This window comes from Anabas testudineus, chromosome 7, assembly GCF_900324465.2.
Source record: "Anabas testudineus chromosome 7, fAnaTes1.2, whole genome shotgun sequence".
Lineage (NCBI taxonomy): Eukaryota > Metazoa > Chordata > Actinopteri > Anabantiformes > Anabantidae > Anabas > Anabas testudineus.
This window is the reverse complement of record NC_046616.1, coordinates 14,526,789-14,545,484: the sequence shown is the minus strand read 5'-3', so window position 1 is coordinate 14,545,484 and position 18,696 is coordinate 14,526,789. Positions and strand designations below refer to the sequence as shown.

The 18,696-nt window shown below is 41.6% G+C and overlaps 1 protein-coding gene across 4 annotated transcripts in view; it reads left to right on the top strand.

Moving 5' to 3' along the window:
- LOC113167930 (ERC protein 2-like) overlaps positions 1 to 18,696 on the top strand; it is a 132,866-nt gene that overhangs the window by 61,430 nt on the left and 52,740 nt on the right. For 3 of the 4 annotated variants that reach the window (XR_003299319.1, XR_003299317.1, XM_026368900.1), the window contains 2 exons: positions 1,623 to 1,775; positions 5,413 to 5,573. Coding sequence is in view for 1 of the 4 variants with exons in the window: in XM_026368900.1 (XP_026224685.1) it covers positions 1,623 to 1,775; positions 5,413 to 5,573 (314 nt within the window). In the remaining 3 variants the exon portion in view is untranslated. The remainder of the gene's footprint in view (positions 1 to 1,622; positions 1,776 to 5,412; positions 5,574 to 18,696) is intronic. The other variant, XR_003299318.1, reaches the window with a different exon arrangement.

Here is an 18,696-nt window from a genome sequence, read left to right as displayed (position 1 = left end):
TTCTCCCCACTCGCTGTATCTTTCTTTCCTTTTTTTCCACTCTTTGTATTCTTGAAAGCCAGCAATATTCTCTTGTTACTAATAAAACTCACAGATACGCGCACACAGACCGGCACATATACTGTACATTTGCACTCTCAAACACAGGCAGACACAGCTCTCTGGTTAGGTTTCATTCAGGGGTCCAGCGGTGGCAGCCCCATCTCAGCGGGGTGTGTGCATATGAGTGTGTGTGTGCGCGCATGTGTGTCTCTCTGTCTGTGGGGCGGGGTTACACCAGTGCTTGTTGATTCTGGTGCATCGAATTACTCCCCATCTGTCACATTCAATTACAGTTTTGGTCTGCTGACGCACACAGCCTGCCTCTGTGTGTGTGTGCCGGTGTTTGTCGCTCACCTCCAGCTGTGTTGTGCTGACGTGAGGAGCCACAAGTATCCGCTTGTGATTTGACTGGGTTGGTGCTATTTTCATCACACTCCGGGATAATCCAACTGCTGCTGTTTTAGTCAGCGTTACTGATTGATTAGTCCTTTTTAGTCCTTAATAGATTTTAGTTTTTTTATAGTATTCATACTGTATTTTACTCTTTTTAGTTTGACATTTGTAAACCACCTTCCATTACAGTTAATTCACCCATGTGTGAGCCACTGCACTGTTTAGCCTAGAGCTCACCCTTATCTAATGCAATATAGTTCAACAGCATTCACATCTACCTCTCACTGGTAAAAGTATGCAAGCACAGTGAAATGAAAATCTGCACTTTTCTTTGTTACCAGTTTTGCTTTGTGGCCACCTGGGGAGGGTTACATATGCATCTTCACAGATTCCAACACACTTTCTTCCTATTTGTCAAGTTTGCAGAGGTTTTTCTTCTGCTGTTTTAATGAGAGGTAGCTCCTCTCACTCTTGCAGTGCAGCCATGTAAAACATACTTTAATTGTACTCTGATTTGAAGGTGTCTTCTTGTCCATGTGACAGAAGGCTCCTGCACGGCTCTCACAAAAGTGTGAACATGTGAACTTGAAGGCGAGTCAACCTCTAGGAGCTGGAGAGAAAGTAAACAAAAAAATCAGACAGAGAGTGACAGAGAGAGAGAGAGAGAATTGGGGGGTTTATTATTTCTGTCCAGTGTTTTCTTTCACAGTTCCATCACCCAGTGTGGAGAGGGGTCCTTTCCTCCCACTCACCGTAGGTGTCAGGGAGGCCACACACAAACTGTGCGAGTGAATGTGCACAGTACACTCTACACACTCATACATGCACACACTCATATAGATGACCGCAAAGGTCATAGCACTTACTTACGCCCTCTCTCCATCACTTATCACTCTCTTCTGTCTTGGCTGTGTCTATTTTCCCTTGTTCTTCTCTCACCATAGCTTTTTCAAGTCTCTCATTTGTTTCTGTTTTACATGGATTGGATTACTTTTAGCAAAGGGACCAGCAAATTCAGCTTTCCTCAAATTATCTCCTGCCAATACTGTATTTGTTCCAATAGAAAATGCTGATTAATTTATAATACAAAGTGTATTTAAAGAAAAACACTCTCTCCCTGGCTTTTGCTGCTTTGTTTCCATCCCTCCTCCTCGTACTGCTCGGCTGAACTCCTTTTACCCCCTCAGCTTCCTACTTTAGCTTCCCAGGATGCCATGCGGGAGACGGCAGAGCGGATCAGGGAGTTGGAAATGGCACTGAGGGAGAGCATGAACACCTCTGCACATAGGGAGGCTCTCTGGGCGCAAGAGGAGGCAGCCCGCGTTGAGGCCCAGAGACAGGTTTACCTGATGTTACACACTGATGAAAGATTCAACACCACTATACATTTATACATAAAGACATCCACACACATTTCTCCATAGGCAGCTTTTCCCACCTTTAAATTTGAGTTTGGGTTTCAACTCACTGAGGACTAGAACCCCTGAGACAGTTTGAAGAACCTAACTGCACCCCCAAGTGGTTAAAAGTGTTACTGCAGCCAGCCTCTGCTCAATCAGTGATTCCTAATCACTCAATATGTTGCTCTTAACCAACAAGCATTATTTAAACAAAACTGCCAAAGTTTTTTCTTCCTGTCTGTCTTTTCTTAATTGAGTTTTACTTTTCTCAACTTTCTCAGCTTTTGCTTATTTTCTCACTTAAACTACAATTTGAAACAGAACCAAAAAATTCCAGCGTCTTCCTTTAATTTTGTCTCGTTTAGTTTGCTGTTACACGCTTGAAAATGTAAGCATACGTTTGACATATTGTGAATTTATGTGCACGCAATCAGAATTCATTAACTAAGCTTCAGACTTTGGGTTTGCAGTCTTGATAGAATACAGGCTGCCCTTTCTGTATGTTCTGCTATCTGTCCATCTGTGACTGCCAGCTGCTTGGTCCCAGAGTTTTAAGCGGGTCCAAAAAAGTGTGTGTGTGTGTGTGTGTGTGTGTGTGTGTGTGTGTGTGTGTGTGTGTGTGTGTGTGCACTTTTGTATATGTTTATTTGCATGTAGGTGCGTCTGTGGTGGGAAAGAGAAACAGCATGATAGAGTGCGTTTCCCCCTGGTGTGAGTGTGCATTTGAATGAGAATGACCTCGCATTACTTATGAGTGCCACAAGTAATATGAGAGCAATCGGTGGTTAAAACAAGAGCTACGATTCAGAATGGCTGTATTGCTTTAAACACACACACACACACACACACACATTCCCCCTCAATCACACATACACACACACACACACACAAAAGCTGATAAAGGAGAACTTAAAAGATGAAGACAAGAGATTGTTGGACAGAACAGGAAAGTAGCAGAAGGTCAAACTCAGTTTAGAAAATTCAGTTAGAGCCAATGTTAATGGTGGCTTGTTTTTTTCCTCCTTTTTGCAATTTCGGTACTTTGCATGCTCGACTTACAGTCAGCATGGATACTGTGTTTATCAAACAATATTCTGATCCACTGCAAAGTCCGAAAGAAAATTATATTTATGTCTGTGGGACTTTTTGCATGCATAGAAGTGGATGATTCAGCTTTGACCTAAATTGACCCGTGTGTAGCCAGAGAATCAGGGAAATCCTTTCCGTGACACGTTAACGCTCATTGACCCCAAAAGCCATTGTCAACTTACACATGGTGAGCCAGCGTACAGTCTTCCTGGTGACTGAATTTGACACATATTGAACCTGAATACAGTTTCACTCACATTGCCGACAAATGGAAAGATACCCATTTTGCTTGGCGCTCAAGCTGCTCAGTCACTGATGCTCACCGGTAGGTGCTGTCAACACACTGAACTTTGTGAGCCAACATGATGTCACCACATAAGGAGGCAGGGAGTCAACATGCCATTAATGTGTAGTTACACAGTCGTCAGTCAACTATCCTTCTTGCCTCAGACTTTGGAGAAAAAGAGTGTGTGTGTGTGGGGAATGATGTTGGGGGAATAGAGAGAGAGACAAGTCCTTGTAAAACATCACCTGACCCTGGCACTTTTTCAGAGCAGCCTGCCAGACGCACATTTTCACATCCCCCCTCCTCAGTCTTTCCTTGATTTTTTTTTTCTTTCTTCTCCACTCTGTCCCAGAGTAATCAGTCTCATGATGTGTAATGCGCTGAAAGTCTTCCATCAGCCTGACCTGCTGAAATGGAGCATTGGTAATGCCCTGGGTCACTTTTCTTCACACCCCCTCTCTCTAAGTCTCTCACTCCATCACTACTTCTCTCTCGCTCCTCACTTTCTCCTGCCATCATTTCTGTGGTCCATCCATTGTCCTGATCCTCCTTCATTCCCATCCACCTTCTTAAGTTGTCTCACTCAATTATCTTGCTGCTCTCTCTCCATTTTTCCTCATTTCTGTTCCTTCTCTCTCTCTGGCGTTTGAACAAGGCCTTTGAACCAGCAACACCGACACAAATGGACAAGAGGGATTTGGCCCTTACCTCTGAGCCCCCAATCAGCTTAGCATCTAAAGGGGCTTTGGGGCAGTCTTAGTGATCCTTAGCCTGGTTGGGGGGCTTTGCCTTGAAGTTGAGCTAAATTAGCACGCACAGGCTCAGTGCTAAGCTGATTAGGTCCATAATTTCACTAAAATGCATTGTATTCCTTATTAATGATGTGATTGTGAAGTGAGGGCGAGTCTGGGTGGTTGATTTAATGTGACTTGGAGAGGGGCAGTTGGCACATAAGGGCTGATAGACATGTGGTGGGTAGTTTATGTGTGTGTGTGTGTGTGTGTGTGTGTGTGTGTGTGTGTGTGTGTGTGTGTGTGTGTGTGAGTGTGTGTGTGAGAGAGAGAAACCCTTCACTGTTAAGATGAAACAACTGGCTGTGGAATCTATTAAACCTGAAAGAAACAAACAAACACAAAACATGGTGTGTTTAGCTGCTGAATATTTTAGAGGTTGGTGTTGGCAAGGATATGGGGTGTATTTTATTTAAAATAACCCTGTGTTACGCTCCCAGGAAAAGATGACTGAAGGTTGTCACTTTCCCACCATTTCAGATTTCCGTTTTCCCCTCTTTTTTGCTTTGCTTTCAAAATATCTCCACATCTATTTGTGATATTCATGAACAGCCAGTGTGCAAATTATCTGACATCTGTGAAACACACCTAGAAAACTGGGGGAGATGGAGAGTGTCCTGAAAATGTGTGAACGATTTGGCCCCTTCATAAAAGAGGCCCATTCCTTTTTTCTTGTCCTACCCCATGGAGTGCTTTCCCCTAACACTTATTTTCTCTTTCTTTCCCTTTGTTCATTTGAGACCCAAAGCTCCAGAATTTATTGTTTGACTGTGCTTCATCACACATCTGCATATAATCAGAATTGAACAAAGATAAATTCATATTTGTCTTCAATTTACTTCATCTGTGCAAGCCAGTGTAGTAGTGGAGGCTGTTGTGAAGTACTTGCTGTTAGACAATTAGACACTTCCTGTCTTAGGATAATAACGCCCTGAGGTCACATCCTGTCTGTCAGACACTCAGGTTGGACACACGGGCCTGTGTGGCTGGAGGGCATGTGTGAGCAAAGGGAGGAGATGTAGTTGTGGGGTTAGGCATTATTCTCACCTGCTTTTAAAGTAGTACCACACTTGAGAGTGAGCCAGACTAAGTGGAGAAAGCTGGACCATTGTTTCCAGCACAGGTTTCAGTCTACATATCATTCAACTAACCTTTGAACCTGAGTAATTTCACCTGCTCCTTGTCATCTGTCTGTCTGTCATTTTATCATTCCAACACTTAAACTGAACAACAATACAAAATTGCATATGCGATGACCTCACTGTACCATTCTTGTGTGTGCACATAAAACAGGGCATGCATTAATCTAATGTTAACGTTATACTTTGTATATTTTTTTTATTAAATCAACAATTCTTATATTTTTAATCAGAGCCATATGTGTAAGTCTATTGATTCTCTCTTTAAATAGCTGGAGGAACTGATGGGAGCTTTGGAGAAAACACGGCAAGAGCTGGATGCCACCAAACTTCGCCTGTCCTCCACTCAGCAGTCCCTGCATGAGAGAGACGGACACCTCAACAGTCTGCACCAGGAGAGACGAAAACAGCTGGAGGAGATTCTGGAGATGAAGTTAGTCTCATTTGAACCTCTATATATACACATAAACATATACTATATTCTATCCCATGTATTTATATCTCTATCTGTCTAACATGCACAGTCTGTTTTGAGTGGTGACTGCACACCAAGCCCATAAAATACATGATCACACATCTTTTATGAATGTTGGCATGATTCTCTCAGGGCTTTTTCAGGTGCATTTTCATTGCCCTGCAAACACCTTTCTCAAATACTGTTAAGCATCACATGTTCATATGTGGAGCTGTATTTGAGTGTTATATAGACGTCAGCTCTGAGGTGTGTTTTGAAGGAGGATCAGCCTTTGTCTTTCTGCCTTGTGAAAAGTTATTGAGTTCAGGTGGCGCAGCCTAAGATAGTAGGTCAGAAAGATACCGCATGTGTGTGCCTGTTCTTTTTTTTCATGTGAACATCTGTGTCTGTGTGTGACAAAGAGAGAGTTAGAGAAAGAGGAAACCAAAAAAATGTGCCGGCCTGGTTCCATATCCATGTGTAAGTGTGTGTCAGCAGGAATGTACGAATGTGTGATTGAGTTCCGTGATCTGTCAGTGGAGCGGCTACAGTACATGTATGTTTGCTTTGAGTGCTCTGATTGAAGGGGCATGGAGCCGCATATCTGGTTGTCATGTGCCTACAGAGAAATGCCTTTAATGTCAGTCACTCGGTATAGTACAAAAGGAATAGCTGGCAAATGTGTATTGAAAAAATAACTTTAAACATCCATTACGCCTCACAGGCTCCCTCTGACCACACCAACTGTAAAAGAATGTGTATATGCATATGTGTATATGCATTTATGTAAGCCGCCAATATCTGCATGAGTATAATTTGCGGGTAACCAAGAAAGATCGAGCCTTTTCTCGTTTGTCTGTAAACACACACACTTGTGGTACAAACCCCTCCTGTCTGTTCCGGTGTTCATCACCGAAACATTACCAGCAATGTTTAGCAAAGGAAATATGTTACATATGATATAGACAAGATTTATGCTTCAAGATATGTGAAATTAGGAAAACTCACAGACCAAGCATATGAATGGTAGCACAGTACTCACTGCTTGTAGGCTAAAATCATTTCAATCATTTAAAGATTTCTGAGAAAGAAGGATTGTGTGATGGTTGGTTGACATAAACAGCACAACAGTAGATGCATTCTTTTCCTTTGTGCTCAGGACTTTGACTGAATACAAGTCTACACTGGTAAGAGCTAATGTAGGGGGCCGCATGGGGCATGAGTGTGTGTGTGGTCTCTTGTGCATTGGATTGTGTATGTGTCTGTGTGCATGAAGAGGTTAAAGGCTGGGGTTTGGGGTCACTGATGATAAGGATTAAAGGACTGTTGAATTGCAAGGGGCGAAGCTTCGTGAGACTGACTTACATCTCAACAAGCCACAAAGATACGCATACAGAATGTACACACAGCCTCAGTGGAACTCACATATAATCAGTCACGTCTGCAGACATCCACATACTTACACAAACTTTGGCTTTTCGCTTTAAAAGGAGCCATATTCCCACAGCACTGCTCTGGTCCAAGTTAGCACAGTGAAAACTAAACAGGAAAGATAGGGCAGAGAAAGAGGCAACGGGAGAGAGGGAGTTAGAGTCAAAGGAAGAAGAAAGGAGACAGAGAGAGAGAATGGGAGGGTGGGGAGGATGGAATGGAGGGGCTGCACAGACTGAAGTATTTCAAATCTTAGAAATCATGAGAGAAGTTTGATTGCATGCCAAGTTTCTCCTTCTCTCCGCTGTAATGTGGCATTTGTCAAGAAGACCAGCTGAAGCAAACCATGTGAGGCACGTTCCCCAGTGAACTGGGGAGCTCTCTGTGTGTTTTTTAACTTGTGCGTATGTGTGTGTGTATAAGCTGGAGGGAAGGAGAGAGAGAGCAGGCTCGACTTGGCTTTTCAACACCGTAAATGAAAGAGACAAGAGGGGGAAAATCATTTTCAATATCCTCTTATTGCATGCTGGGTTTCCTCGCTTGTATTGTATGTGCGTGTGTGCGTGTAGATATAGAGCTGAATGCTTGATGTATAAGGAGCGGTGCAGGGTCTGTTCTATCACCCCACACCAGATTGAGTTTCTTCCATACTGTACAGTATTCACACACACACACACACACACACACACACACACGAGGTAGTCATCAAATGAGTTTAGGGTCACAGGGTATAGATGCACAATAAAGAAATTATGTGTTTGGACATTTTGAATAGCTGGTCATTGAGATGTTTCCATATTCTGAATGGGTTAATACCACATGCCACAACATCAGAGAGGCTTACTGAACCTGATCGTCCCTACACACTGGGAATGTAGCTGATAATGTCTCTGTTTACATTTTAGTGATGGAAAATGATGATAGAACAACAGTAGCAGCAGCTTTGAGGTTGACACATATAGAGATACAGAGTTGACAAAGTGGAAATTTTTAGATGTAGGGGAAGGGAGAGATGACAATTTGAGTGATGGTGGGGAAATTACGCACACATTAGTAGACTGTCGCAAGATTCTGAAAGACATTAAGAAGGAAAAGAGCGAAGCTGCAGCAGAGGGGGGGAAATAGTAAAAAAAAAAAATATGGAAAATGGATGATAAAGTGCGAGAGAGATTGATGGAGGTAGGGAGGAGGAGAATGATGGAGAGAGTGGTGGAAGAAAGAACAGGGAGAAGATGGAGTAGTAGTTGGAGGGAGCAGAGTCTGGTTATTGGAAAAGGACCACAGAGAGGGAGAAAAATGGGCGACAGACATTACGCAACATGTGTCAGCAAACACCTGCCCCACATCGCAGCATTCTCATATACCTGTTACACCTGTACTTATAGTAAAAAGATGTCCACTTTACAAGTCGTTGTATTAATAAACCTGTTTTATAAGTAAAGGCAGCCATGAATATGAACACACTGTGTGTTCATGCATACTATATGTACTGTATCTGTAATGTGAATTTCACCTATCCCTATTTCCATGATTATTTTTCTTTAAGTTCAGGAAGAGTTCCTGTTACTGGTTATAGCTAATAGAAAGGCAAAATAATAACAATTGAATTGGAATAGAATTTTTAAAATAAAAACATGATGTAGGTGTGTGTTTTTGCTTCATCTTTTGTTGTCTTGTTGTATCAGTCTACCTTACCATAATGACATGAACAGACTGCTGGAGAAAAAAACCGCAGACAGAAACAACAAAACAGTGATTACTCAGTATAATATAAACATTCTGCATTACGCCCTTGCTTGTCCTTTCCTTTAATGTTTACTTTACAGTAGCTCGTAGGAACATAACTTCCGTGCCATCTCACAAAACAAAATATCAGCCATATCTAGTACATACTTGCTTTTATTATGTCATTAACTCAGCACCCACATACACAGACCAATTAGTAATTCCTCACAGTGGAAATGTTATAAGCCCCAACCTGTAACCAACCCTGGAAAGTCACTTCTGTCCATGAAGTGTGTTCAGGTGTCCGTTTGTAACCAATGGCATAACGAAGCTTAGAGCAGTAGCGACATTATGACTTTCAAATCCCTAATGTAGACATCCTGTCTGCACAGCACCATTGCCATGGTTACACTGACTAAACACACAGAGAGACCAGCTGTACTGGCAAGGTCGTGTCCTCACTCACTGATGTATCTCAGAGGCCTGGACACAGACAAACTCACACATAGACACGCACACATGCAGTCACATGCACACACTGAAACACATTCACAAAAGTTGATATTTTTATATTCAGCAAACCAGTATTTCATGCATGGTTTGGTTTTGAAATTGCAATCACAGAAAAAAAGCAAAATCTCATGTAGCACAGATACTTACAGTAGATGCAAGTGTTAGCACCATTGTTCTGATGGATGATGATGAGCTAAAGAGGGTCGGTGTCGTGTGAATGGGAATCTGTATTGCAGTGAGGAGGAGGGGCTGACCACACATCACCTTCCTCTCTATCTGAGCAAGTTTGTATGTACGTCGCCTTGTGGGAACTTCAGGCCATTCATCATGTCTGTCTGTGCTCCCCTGCCCTCTGACATGCATGTTTACCTTCGACATGTGTGCCGGCTGTCCAGCCTGTAGGTGTGTTATTATGTCAGGGCCCAGGCATGCTCCACCCTTCTCCTCCTCCTCCTTTCTTTGAGGTTTTGTCAATGTAAGGCTTCATCACATAGAAATCCCTGCTTTGTAAGTCCTTGTTCACTTTAGTACTGTACAGTAATAACAGACTCATACCTGGGTCCAATAAGTCCAGAGATATGTGTGAAGACAATTTAGTGTATTCTGTTTCTGAATTGGGTATTGTTGTTACTGCAGGTTAAGTGCCTCTTTTTTTTTTTTTTTTGTTTTTTTTTTTTTTACATTTTGTGAATAGTTTTCCTCAAACCTGTGTTATTTGCTTGGACTCCACTCGGTAACCATCATGTCTTGAACTTGCTTCTCTCAGGTTTTTTATTGTTGTTTTTCATTGCCACATAGTATTTTGGCTAACACTGACTATCTAAATATAGATAAATAGAAATCTTTGTCCTGTACAGCATGTGAACGCTTCTTAAAAGTTGTAAAACTAGGACACAGATGCACACTCGCTGTGTTTTCCTCCCGGTATGTTAATTGCTCAGATGCTGTCATAATGGAGAGGATTTGTGAGTCATAGAGTGGCTGGGTGAATTGCCATTGTCTCCTAAAGTCAGTGTATCAGTGACTGGTAGGCTTGAACTGTCTCATAACTCTGATCTTGGACCGAAAGATATGTTGACACCTAAAAAGACACTGGCCAAATAGAGAGATTTCGTCATGTTTATGTGTTTAGTTTGACAGATAGACAGAGACAGAAGAGTCTTTCCAGAGACTGAACTTCTTAAGCAAATCTGAAAAGTGACAATGTGAGGAATGGAGGAATGTGACAGGCAAAAACAAATGCAGCGATTGACAGCCAAAGGAGAAGACGGGGAGACCACGTCGATGGGACAATTGGAAGATGTTGAATGTGGAAACTGCTTTTACCGTTTTGACTTTGTACAGTTCTATTAGAGCAAAACAATTATTCATCATCTTCATATCATTCTGAAACTCTTTACTTGATCACTCTTTCAACACTGACTTCCTCTAAGTTGTAGTATTAGTAGTACTAAGAGTAGTAAATGCTTTATTATTTATTTATTTTGGTCTGTTTTGTCTAACCTATCTCTAGATGGGTGGAAGAAGGCCTGGAATTTATCACACATACCTAATAATTACTATCACAGGAAATGGCCCTGAGGAAGTAGGTGCAATAGCCCTGCTAATTAGTTTCAGTCGTAAACACACATGCATGTGCACGTACTTGTTTGCGCACGCACTCAAAGCTAATTAGTGTCATTTGGCTGGTGTAGAAGTCTCATGAAGCTCTATCTGATTAGTCCGAGGGAGATTAGCACCCCGAGGTTTACATGGTTGTATAAATCCTGAAGCTAATTGATTGGAAATCTTGGGTGTGTGGATACAGTATGTGTGTGTGGGAGCATTTAAGTGTGCACAAGTGGACGATTGATTAGCTGTGCCCTGCAGTCTTAAAGAGGCAGCTCAGGTCACAGCACCCAGAAGTGACAACTGACGGCCTCGAAAATGACAGTGTGTCCATGTAGATATGCTGATACCATTAAAGCTGATCCGAATTTGAACTTAGATACATGTACAAATAGATAACATCATAGAGGAATCACAAGGGGTTAATTTGAAGCACGAAGAGAGTTTACAGCAATGAGAGGTTTTAGAAAGAAAGAGGGATGGGTTATTTTAAGTGCAGCTGCATGTAATATGTTGTTGGATGTGCTGTGTTGTAAAACAGCCATAAAAACGGTGGCTTAGTGAAATGCCCTCATGGTTTACCATTATGGGCACATGAAATGCTGGTATACCCACACATGTGAGTCAATGGGACTTACTGGCATATATTCACACACTGTAAACACCTCCAAGCCTCTGCGGTTGGCACACACACACACACACACACACACACACACACACACCTGAGCTCCAGCTCCTGTTATTCTCTTCTGTGGCTTCTCTGGCCATTCCTGTCTGTCTGCCTTTATCTGGGTCTAAGTATGTCTCTGTCTTTATCAGTCTGTATTCTTCTATATTTCATTATTTACAAATGAAAAAGATTTAATGACAGTAGACATTCGCCTTTTTCTATTCCAGAATAACATATTGTTACATAAAGGCCTCAGTGATGGCTTAGTCTTTCCAGCTCTCTGTTGGTTTGACCGGAGTTTTATTGGACCCTCACCTCTCTCAGTGCTGCTGAGATGGTTCCTAGTAGGTTATAATGGAGAACAATAGTAGAAAGGGCCACTTCACAGCACTCAGCTCAGCACTCAGCTGCTCCAAGACTGCACACCAAACAGCATACACCACAGCAGCCCCTGGCACTTCTGGATTGTGTATGTGTCTGATCTGGTTAATTCAGGGATGTAGACCCAAACTGTAATTATCATTATGTACTTCTCGGCAGTGGCAGGAAACAGCCCAAGCAAGTTTGGATGAACATGTGTATCCTTGCTGATGTGCAGTGAATGTGTTTATTTGCAAAGAACAACATGTGCATACATGAATTTGTCTTTTGTGTGCGAGTGTGTGAATGTGTGCACATACAGTAGGAGTTATGATGTGGAGAGCTGTTGAGCAGTGAAAGATAAGCAGATTGCGCCAGCAGCTATGTGATGACTTTTCCTGCTCTTGTTTTGGTCTTGCTCTTATTCATTTTGCCTCTGCTAAATGGAGACATATTGGAAACATGACTGTTGTCTCGAGGGGCAGTGGGTATCCAGAGTTTAGGACTGGCAAGGAGAAGACAGGAGAAGAAATGAGAGGAGAGTGGGAGACAAGGAAATGAAAGGAGAAAGCTGGAAAGAGAACAAGAAGAAAATAAAAATGAAATAAAGAGAGAAATAAAGGGGTCACTAGAGTTAAGCTCACCGCTAGGATTTCAGATCTCATAAAGACAAAAACTACATTTGCCTTAGTTGTTTGAGGATAGAAATTACGCTTCACAAGCAACACCAACACTGTTAACTTTCACAGCTCCGCAATAAAACTTTGTCTCTTTTTTATGCTATTAGAGTAGATGTCCAAGAAAAAGCAAGGCAAAACACAGAAAAAAGAAATAAAGAGTAAGAATAAAACCTAAAGTTTATTAGGAGCAAGCGTCACATTAATTCAAGTTGGCAACCGCAGCTTCATTTTTGTAGTCCTTCATCTTTAAAGCTACTGTAAGACAGACAAGGCCTTTACGTGGGAGGACAGACTGTGTAGAGACAGGACTGGTCACCACTAAACAAACAACATAGGAATCTTGCAGAGACAAGAATGGTTTCAGGGAGTGTGAGCAAAAACAATGGCATGACTTTCAGCCTGTAAAGTGAAACGCAGAATATAGACGGTATGTACAGTATATACACAAAAAATGGTGCTGACTTAGAGCAATGCTGGTGTTGATTAGATTGTCAATCTTGCTTTATTATAATTATTTTGTTCTTCAGTATCAAACATAATGGATATAATTGTTTTTTATGAATGCATAGTTAGACTGCACATAGATTAAAAAACAAAAATAAATGATTCAGTTGATCAAAAACTATTGCGCGAAAGAGCCTTCTACCCTTCTCACTGTCGCTAACTGTGCTTTTTTGGTTCTTTCACGTGAAACAGTGTATAGACGATAGGCCAAAATATTATGACTTGATGAAGTGAATGACATTGATTATGACAAATGCAGATGTCAAGGTCTGGAATATATTAGATGGTAAGTACACAGCTGGTTTTCATAGTCAGTGTGTTGGATGTGGGAGTAATGGACAGGTGTAAAGACCTGAGAAGCTCTGACATGAATCGTTATGACCAGACAACTGGATCAGAGCATCTCCCAGATGTCATGGTCCTGGTCAGCAGCAGAATAAAACTAAACACTAAACAACTGTAGCACGACTCACCTGCCTTGTATTCAGAATTAACAATGAATGTGAATAACTATTCTTATCGTGAGGAGAAATTATCACAATAATGCATATTGTAGCTGATATGATGATGCCCTACACATATCAAAAATAAAATAACAATAGTAAAATCCCTCTTTTTCTCTTTATACTCTTCCTATTACACACATTTAAAAACACACACACACACATACACACTCACAGTAATGTACACTGACATATTTGACATGTCTCTGGCCCATCTGAGCCACAGGTCTCCGGGTTCAGCATTTACTGAAATCCAATGTGTGTACTTGGCCTTGGGTTACACACTCAATTGAATTAAAGAAATAGTGTACACATGAATACACACAAACGCTCACACACGCACAGAACCTCACAGGGACACAGATCTCTATTAAGTTAAAAAAGAGAGTGTCTTCTTCCATTGCGAGGGCTTTTATGTGATAAGATCGGCTCGGGGTGCTCTCCTATGCAGGATTCCTGAGCACATCAAACAACAGTAAACCACATCACAGAGGCAGGAAGAGCTCAGCTCCATTAGCCAGCCCATAAAGAACATGTGTGTGTGTAACAGGAGAGCTATGCTAGCCACTACAAAAGGACAAACATAGTGAGGTATTCAGTCCCATGAAATACTCTGTGGTACAATTCCTATGTGGCAGAACAATATAGACTGTGTCATTTTTCATAGTTCTTGTAGTATGCATAAGCACATAACCATCGAAATACTCACATAGCTTTATCAGTATAATCTGCATACATTCTGCATTTCATTCATTCCAACTGGGTTTTAAGTTTGAAGTAATGGCTTAAAAATGGCACAACGACGAGGCTGGAATGATGGCCTGGTAACCTGAAAAAAAAAAAAAAAAAAAAGCTAACCTCTGTTTGCAGACCAGATGGCAATCATTAGCTTTATTAGTACACAACTGGTGCAGACATACCCCCAAAGCACAAATGCACACATCCTATCCCAACACTCTCTCTTCAACTGCAGCCCTGCTCTGTCTCTCCACCCTGTCCTCCTTTACTTTCTGCAGAAAGAGACGTCTCTCTTATGAGGTGTTTAGTGACAAAAGGCCAGAGAGACACCCGAATACAGCAAGAGAGATGCAAAAAGACAAAGAGAGAGGAGGAGACAGGACTGGGGGGCAGGAGCAGAATAAAGCTGAGCCAGAATGCATTTACCCATTTTCTTACAGTTATTTGAAACAGATCTTCACTGTGACTGCTGTCCAAGCCACAGGCAGTGAGATATCACCCTCTGCTCAGGCTCCAGAAGATCTGATTCAAACCTTTCTATATGTCCATCAGTTATTATGACAGGCCTTGCTCAGCCATGACAGGATGTCTTAATCATACGCTTTGCAGATGTGAATTAAAAACCGACATGAGAAATGTATAAATTGCATGTTTTAAACTGCATTGAATACTAGCAGATTAAGGAAAGCAAGTCGTTGTATCCTTGCAATGTGGAAGGAAACTAATTTGTCAGATGGAATGGTGAAATTGAGACACAGGGCCCACCCAGCTTTCTGCAAAACCAACCCCAATGTCTATTAACCTAGAGGATTAGGCTGCCTGCTAGCATTACAGGCATTCCCATGCTAGTCAGCAGTGGTTTGCTCTCCGAGGTTAACAATCACTGTAATGCTGATGATGACGATACTCACACAAAGGGTGACAGCGTGGAGTTAGCATGCGAATGTTGCTGAAACTGACTTGTGACTACGTGTGTGTGTTGTGGATGGACGTTAATGCACGTTAAGCGCAATCCTTGAGATGTGTGGTGAGTGGCGAATGGCAAGTGGGAAACAGAGGGTGTTCAGAGACGAGTTATGCACTATGGCAGGCCCTAATTGCTTGCGGCTCCTGTTGTGTGTTTGGCTTTGTTTGAGCATGTCCAATATAACCAGTCGCAGGGGAGCCTCTGCCAGAGCAAACACACACACACACACACACACACAAACACAGTGCTGAACCATAGAGAAGACTTTTATGGTGTTGAAGACTTCAGTAACACGACACCTAGGGCAAACACTGAGTAATAAAGCAATTGTGGCACATTGTTTAGATCCTCCTCCTGGCATGGTTTGTTTATCAGACACAGAGTGTCTCCGTTTCCTGACATCAGTGTCGTGACATGTCACTTTGGGAGCTTGGTGCACACACACACACACACACACACACACACACACAAAAAACCCCAAAACAACAACATATGTGCATGCACACAGACACACTGGCAACAACAGTACACCAGCAGGATAAACACTAAATGCATTCATCCACATTCACCCAGAAAGAAAAGCCCACGTGTATTTGCATGCACACCAACGCAACAGACATCTTGACATGTAGGGCGCAGTGCCTTTCGTGCTAGTGTTTCTCCAAGCCTACACATCCTTCTGGTATGTCTGACTGCATGGCTGCAGATAAAAGAGCAATAAACATTTCTCGCTTGCTAACTTATATTCCTCACATGCTCGTCACCTCCTTTTAAAGTTGATGTTCTGTGACACAGAGAGATTTTCATGTCAAAATGTTTGTGTGTCTATACCCAACTCAGCAGAGTGGTTTTTGGATCTTCTCGAGCTCTTAGGTGGTCTCCATTGCATGTTTTGCACAATTTGCATTACAGTGTAGCTGCAAATAAAAAGAGTTTTTTTACTCATAAGTGATGTGGACTTTTTAACTAAGACTTTTTCCTCATCTGGCCACATACCACTTTTTCTGATATATTCAATTCCTGCTAGTCTCTATATGTACACACCCACATAATTTCTGCTGTATCTAACAGTGGCCAGATACTGTAAATAGACATCATGTTTACAATATTTACAGCTCTCTCTCACACACTTAAATAAATCTGTACATGCTTACAGACATAACGGGGTCAGAGCAGGTCCAGGACTGTGTCATATGAGTCAGTCATATTCAGTAAAAGGTACTGTTCATAGAGAATGGGAAGTTCTCCTATATATACTGGGGGCCAATCGTTGTTTTATCAGTCAGTTAAATATAATGGTTAATTCGAGAAGCAGCTGTAGCAAATGCTGATATTTACTTTGTCCTCTCATGGTTGAAAGCTTCAGTTATAAGAAGTTGAGTGAAAGTGTTCATCAACATCTACATGTATCTAGGACTAGTAGCATAAGCTTGTAGTCTGAGTGAGGGTAATACAGTATATGAGCAGTAACTATGTATTCCCCCTGTATACCTATACTTTTACATACCCTGTATGTCTAGACTTTTCCTTTTGGGTGCGAGAGACAAGTGTGAGTTTACACGAGGACCTCATTTAGTTAATGATCCCAATCTGTCAATGTCAGTGGAGCCCATCTACATCTTTGTAACTTTTATCAGCCTGATCACAGTATGGACACAAGCACACATTGACATAATGCTTTCCCTAAACCCCTACCTAAACTCTTATTGCAGCTACATACCTATCCGTTACCCTGATCCTAATTCTAACCGCAACACTAAAACCTAGTGTTATACCCCAAAATGCTCCTCAGTGTTGTGAAGTCTATTTAAAATGTCTCACTAGGATGGTATTGTAACACAATATGCCCACACAAAATAATAAAGTCATGCACTCACACACACACACTCAAACACATAGAGTCAGATACATAAAGCTGTGTTTGTCCTGTGCATAATATACTGTATTTTAATAATATAGAATAATCATTTTATGTACGTTATCTAAGTGGAAATCTGTGAATCTGTCAGCGACATCTGACTACACATTGCCACTGGCCTCTTTATTAAAAACTAGACATACGCTTGAATTTCCGAACAGGCGTGAGAGGGTTAGCCGATCACATGTAATAGTTTAAGACTTGTGTTTATGTTTTTATGTTGTCTGTGAATCATTTCATATTTTTACGCATATTTGTGAGAAAAAGCAGACTGCTGATGAAACACAACAAGCAGGAAGGAAAAGAGGATTCGGCTGCCAGAGGCAGAGAGCAGAGAGGTCAAGGACTGAGTGTACTTTTTGCTGCGGTGATTACAAGGCACACACTTTTGCTGTTTCATGCTTGCATGCATGTGTATGTGCACTTTTGTCTGGAATCGCAGCTTTAATTTTCATACTCTTGTAAAATTTATAAACACACACTTAACCTTCCATGCACAAGAAAATGCCATTATGACATGGTGAAACACTCTCACACGAAATGTAGCTTCAACAGCTATACTTTACAAATAAAGGTATGTCTATTGTGAATTCACACCAACTGTCAAAGCAGCAAATGCAGTGACACAACAGGCTCAATGTACCAGAGGCATTATCTGTCCACACTCGCTTCAACGTACAAATTACCAAGATTATAGAGCGGTGTTTGTGTATGTCTCTGTGTGTGAGTGTGTGTTTTGTGAGCACCAGCTCCATGACTGTAAGTTTGTGTGAGCGTTTGTGTGTGTGTGTGTGTGTGTGTGTGTGTGTGAACGTGCCATGTGTGTACTTCAAATGTGTATACTCAATTAAATTCACTTCAGTTTAATTATATAACGCCAAATCACAGCAAAAAAATCATCTGGCACTCTACATAGTAAGCTTAAGACTAATAATATATTAATATTTGATAATAATATATAATATATAATATTTGAATAATATTCAAAACATACAACTATATAGAAGTAGATTGAAAACCCAACAAATCCTCCCTAAGCAGCACTGGGTGACAGTGGAGAGGGAAAACTCCCTTTAACAAAAGAAACCTCCAGCACCAAGAACCAAGCTCAGGGTGGGCAGTTATGTGCCTCAGCTGGTTGGGGTGAGTGAAGAGTGGAAAGAGAAGAGCAACAACTAGTGTGCACCTTCTGTGTGTATTGACAAAGAAATAATTGGGAGTTTTTTTTTATCAGAAGGCCAGGTAGTAATCATGTTACTCTTTGATCCCATGATCCTCACTGATCTGTCTAAATATACAGCAGACCTGTCCAGACCTGGCAACAGGTCCTCTAATCAGCACCCTCGCCGAGCCCACTGTGTATGTGTGAAAGAGAAAGAGAGAGAGAGACTGAATGTCTCGATGTCTGCATCTCTGCCTCTCTTTCATAATTTCTTGCTTTGAATGTGTTTTCCCTCCACACAGCCTTTAAAGCTGGGCTAATGA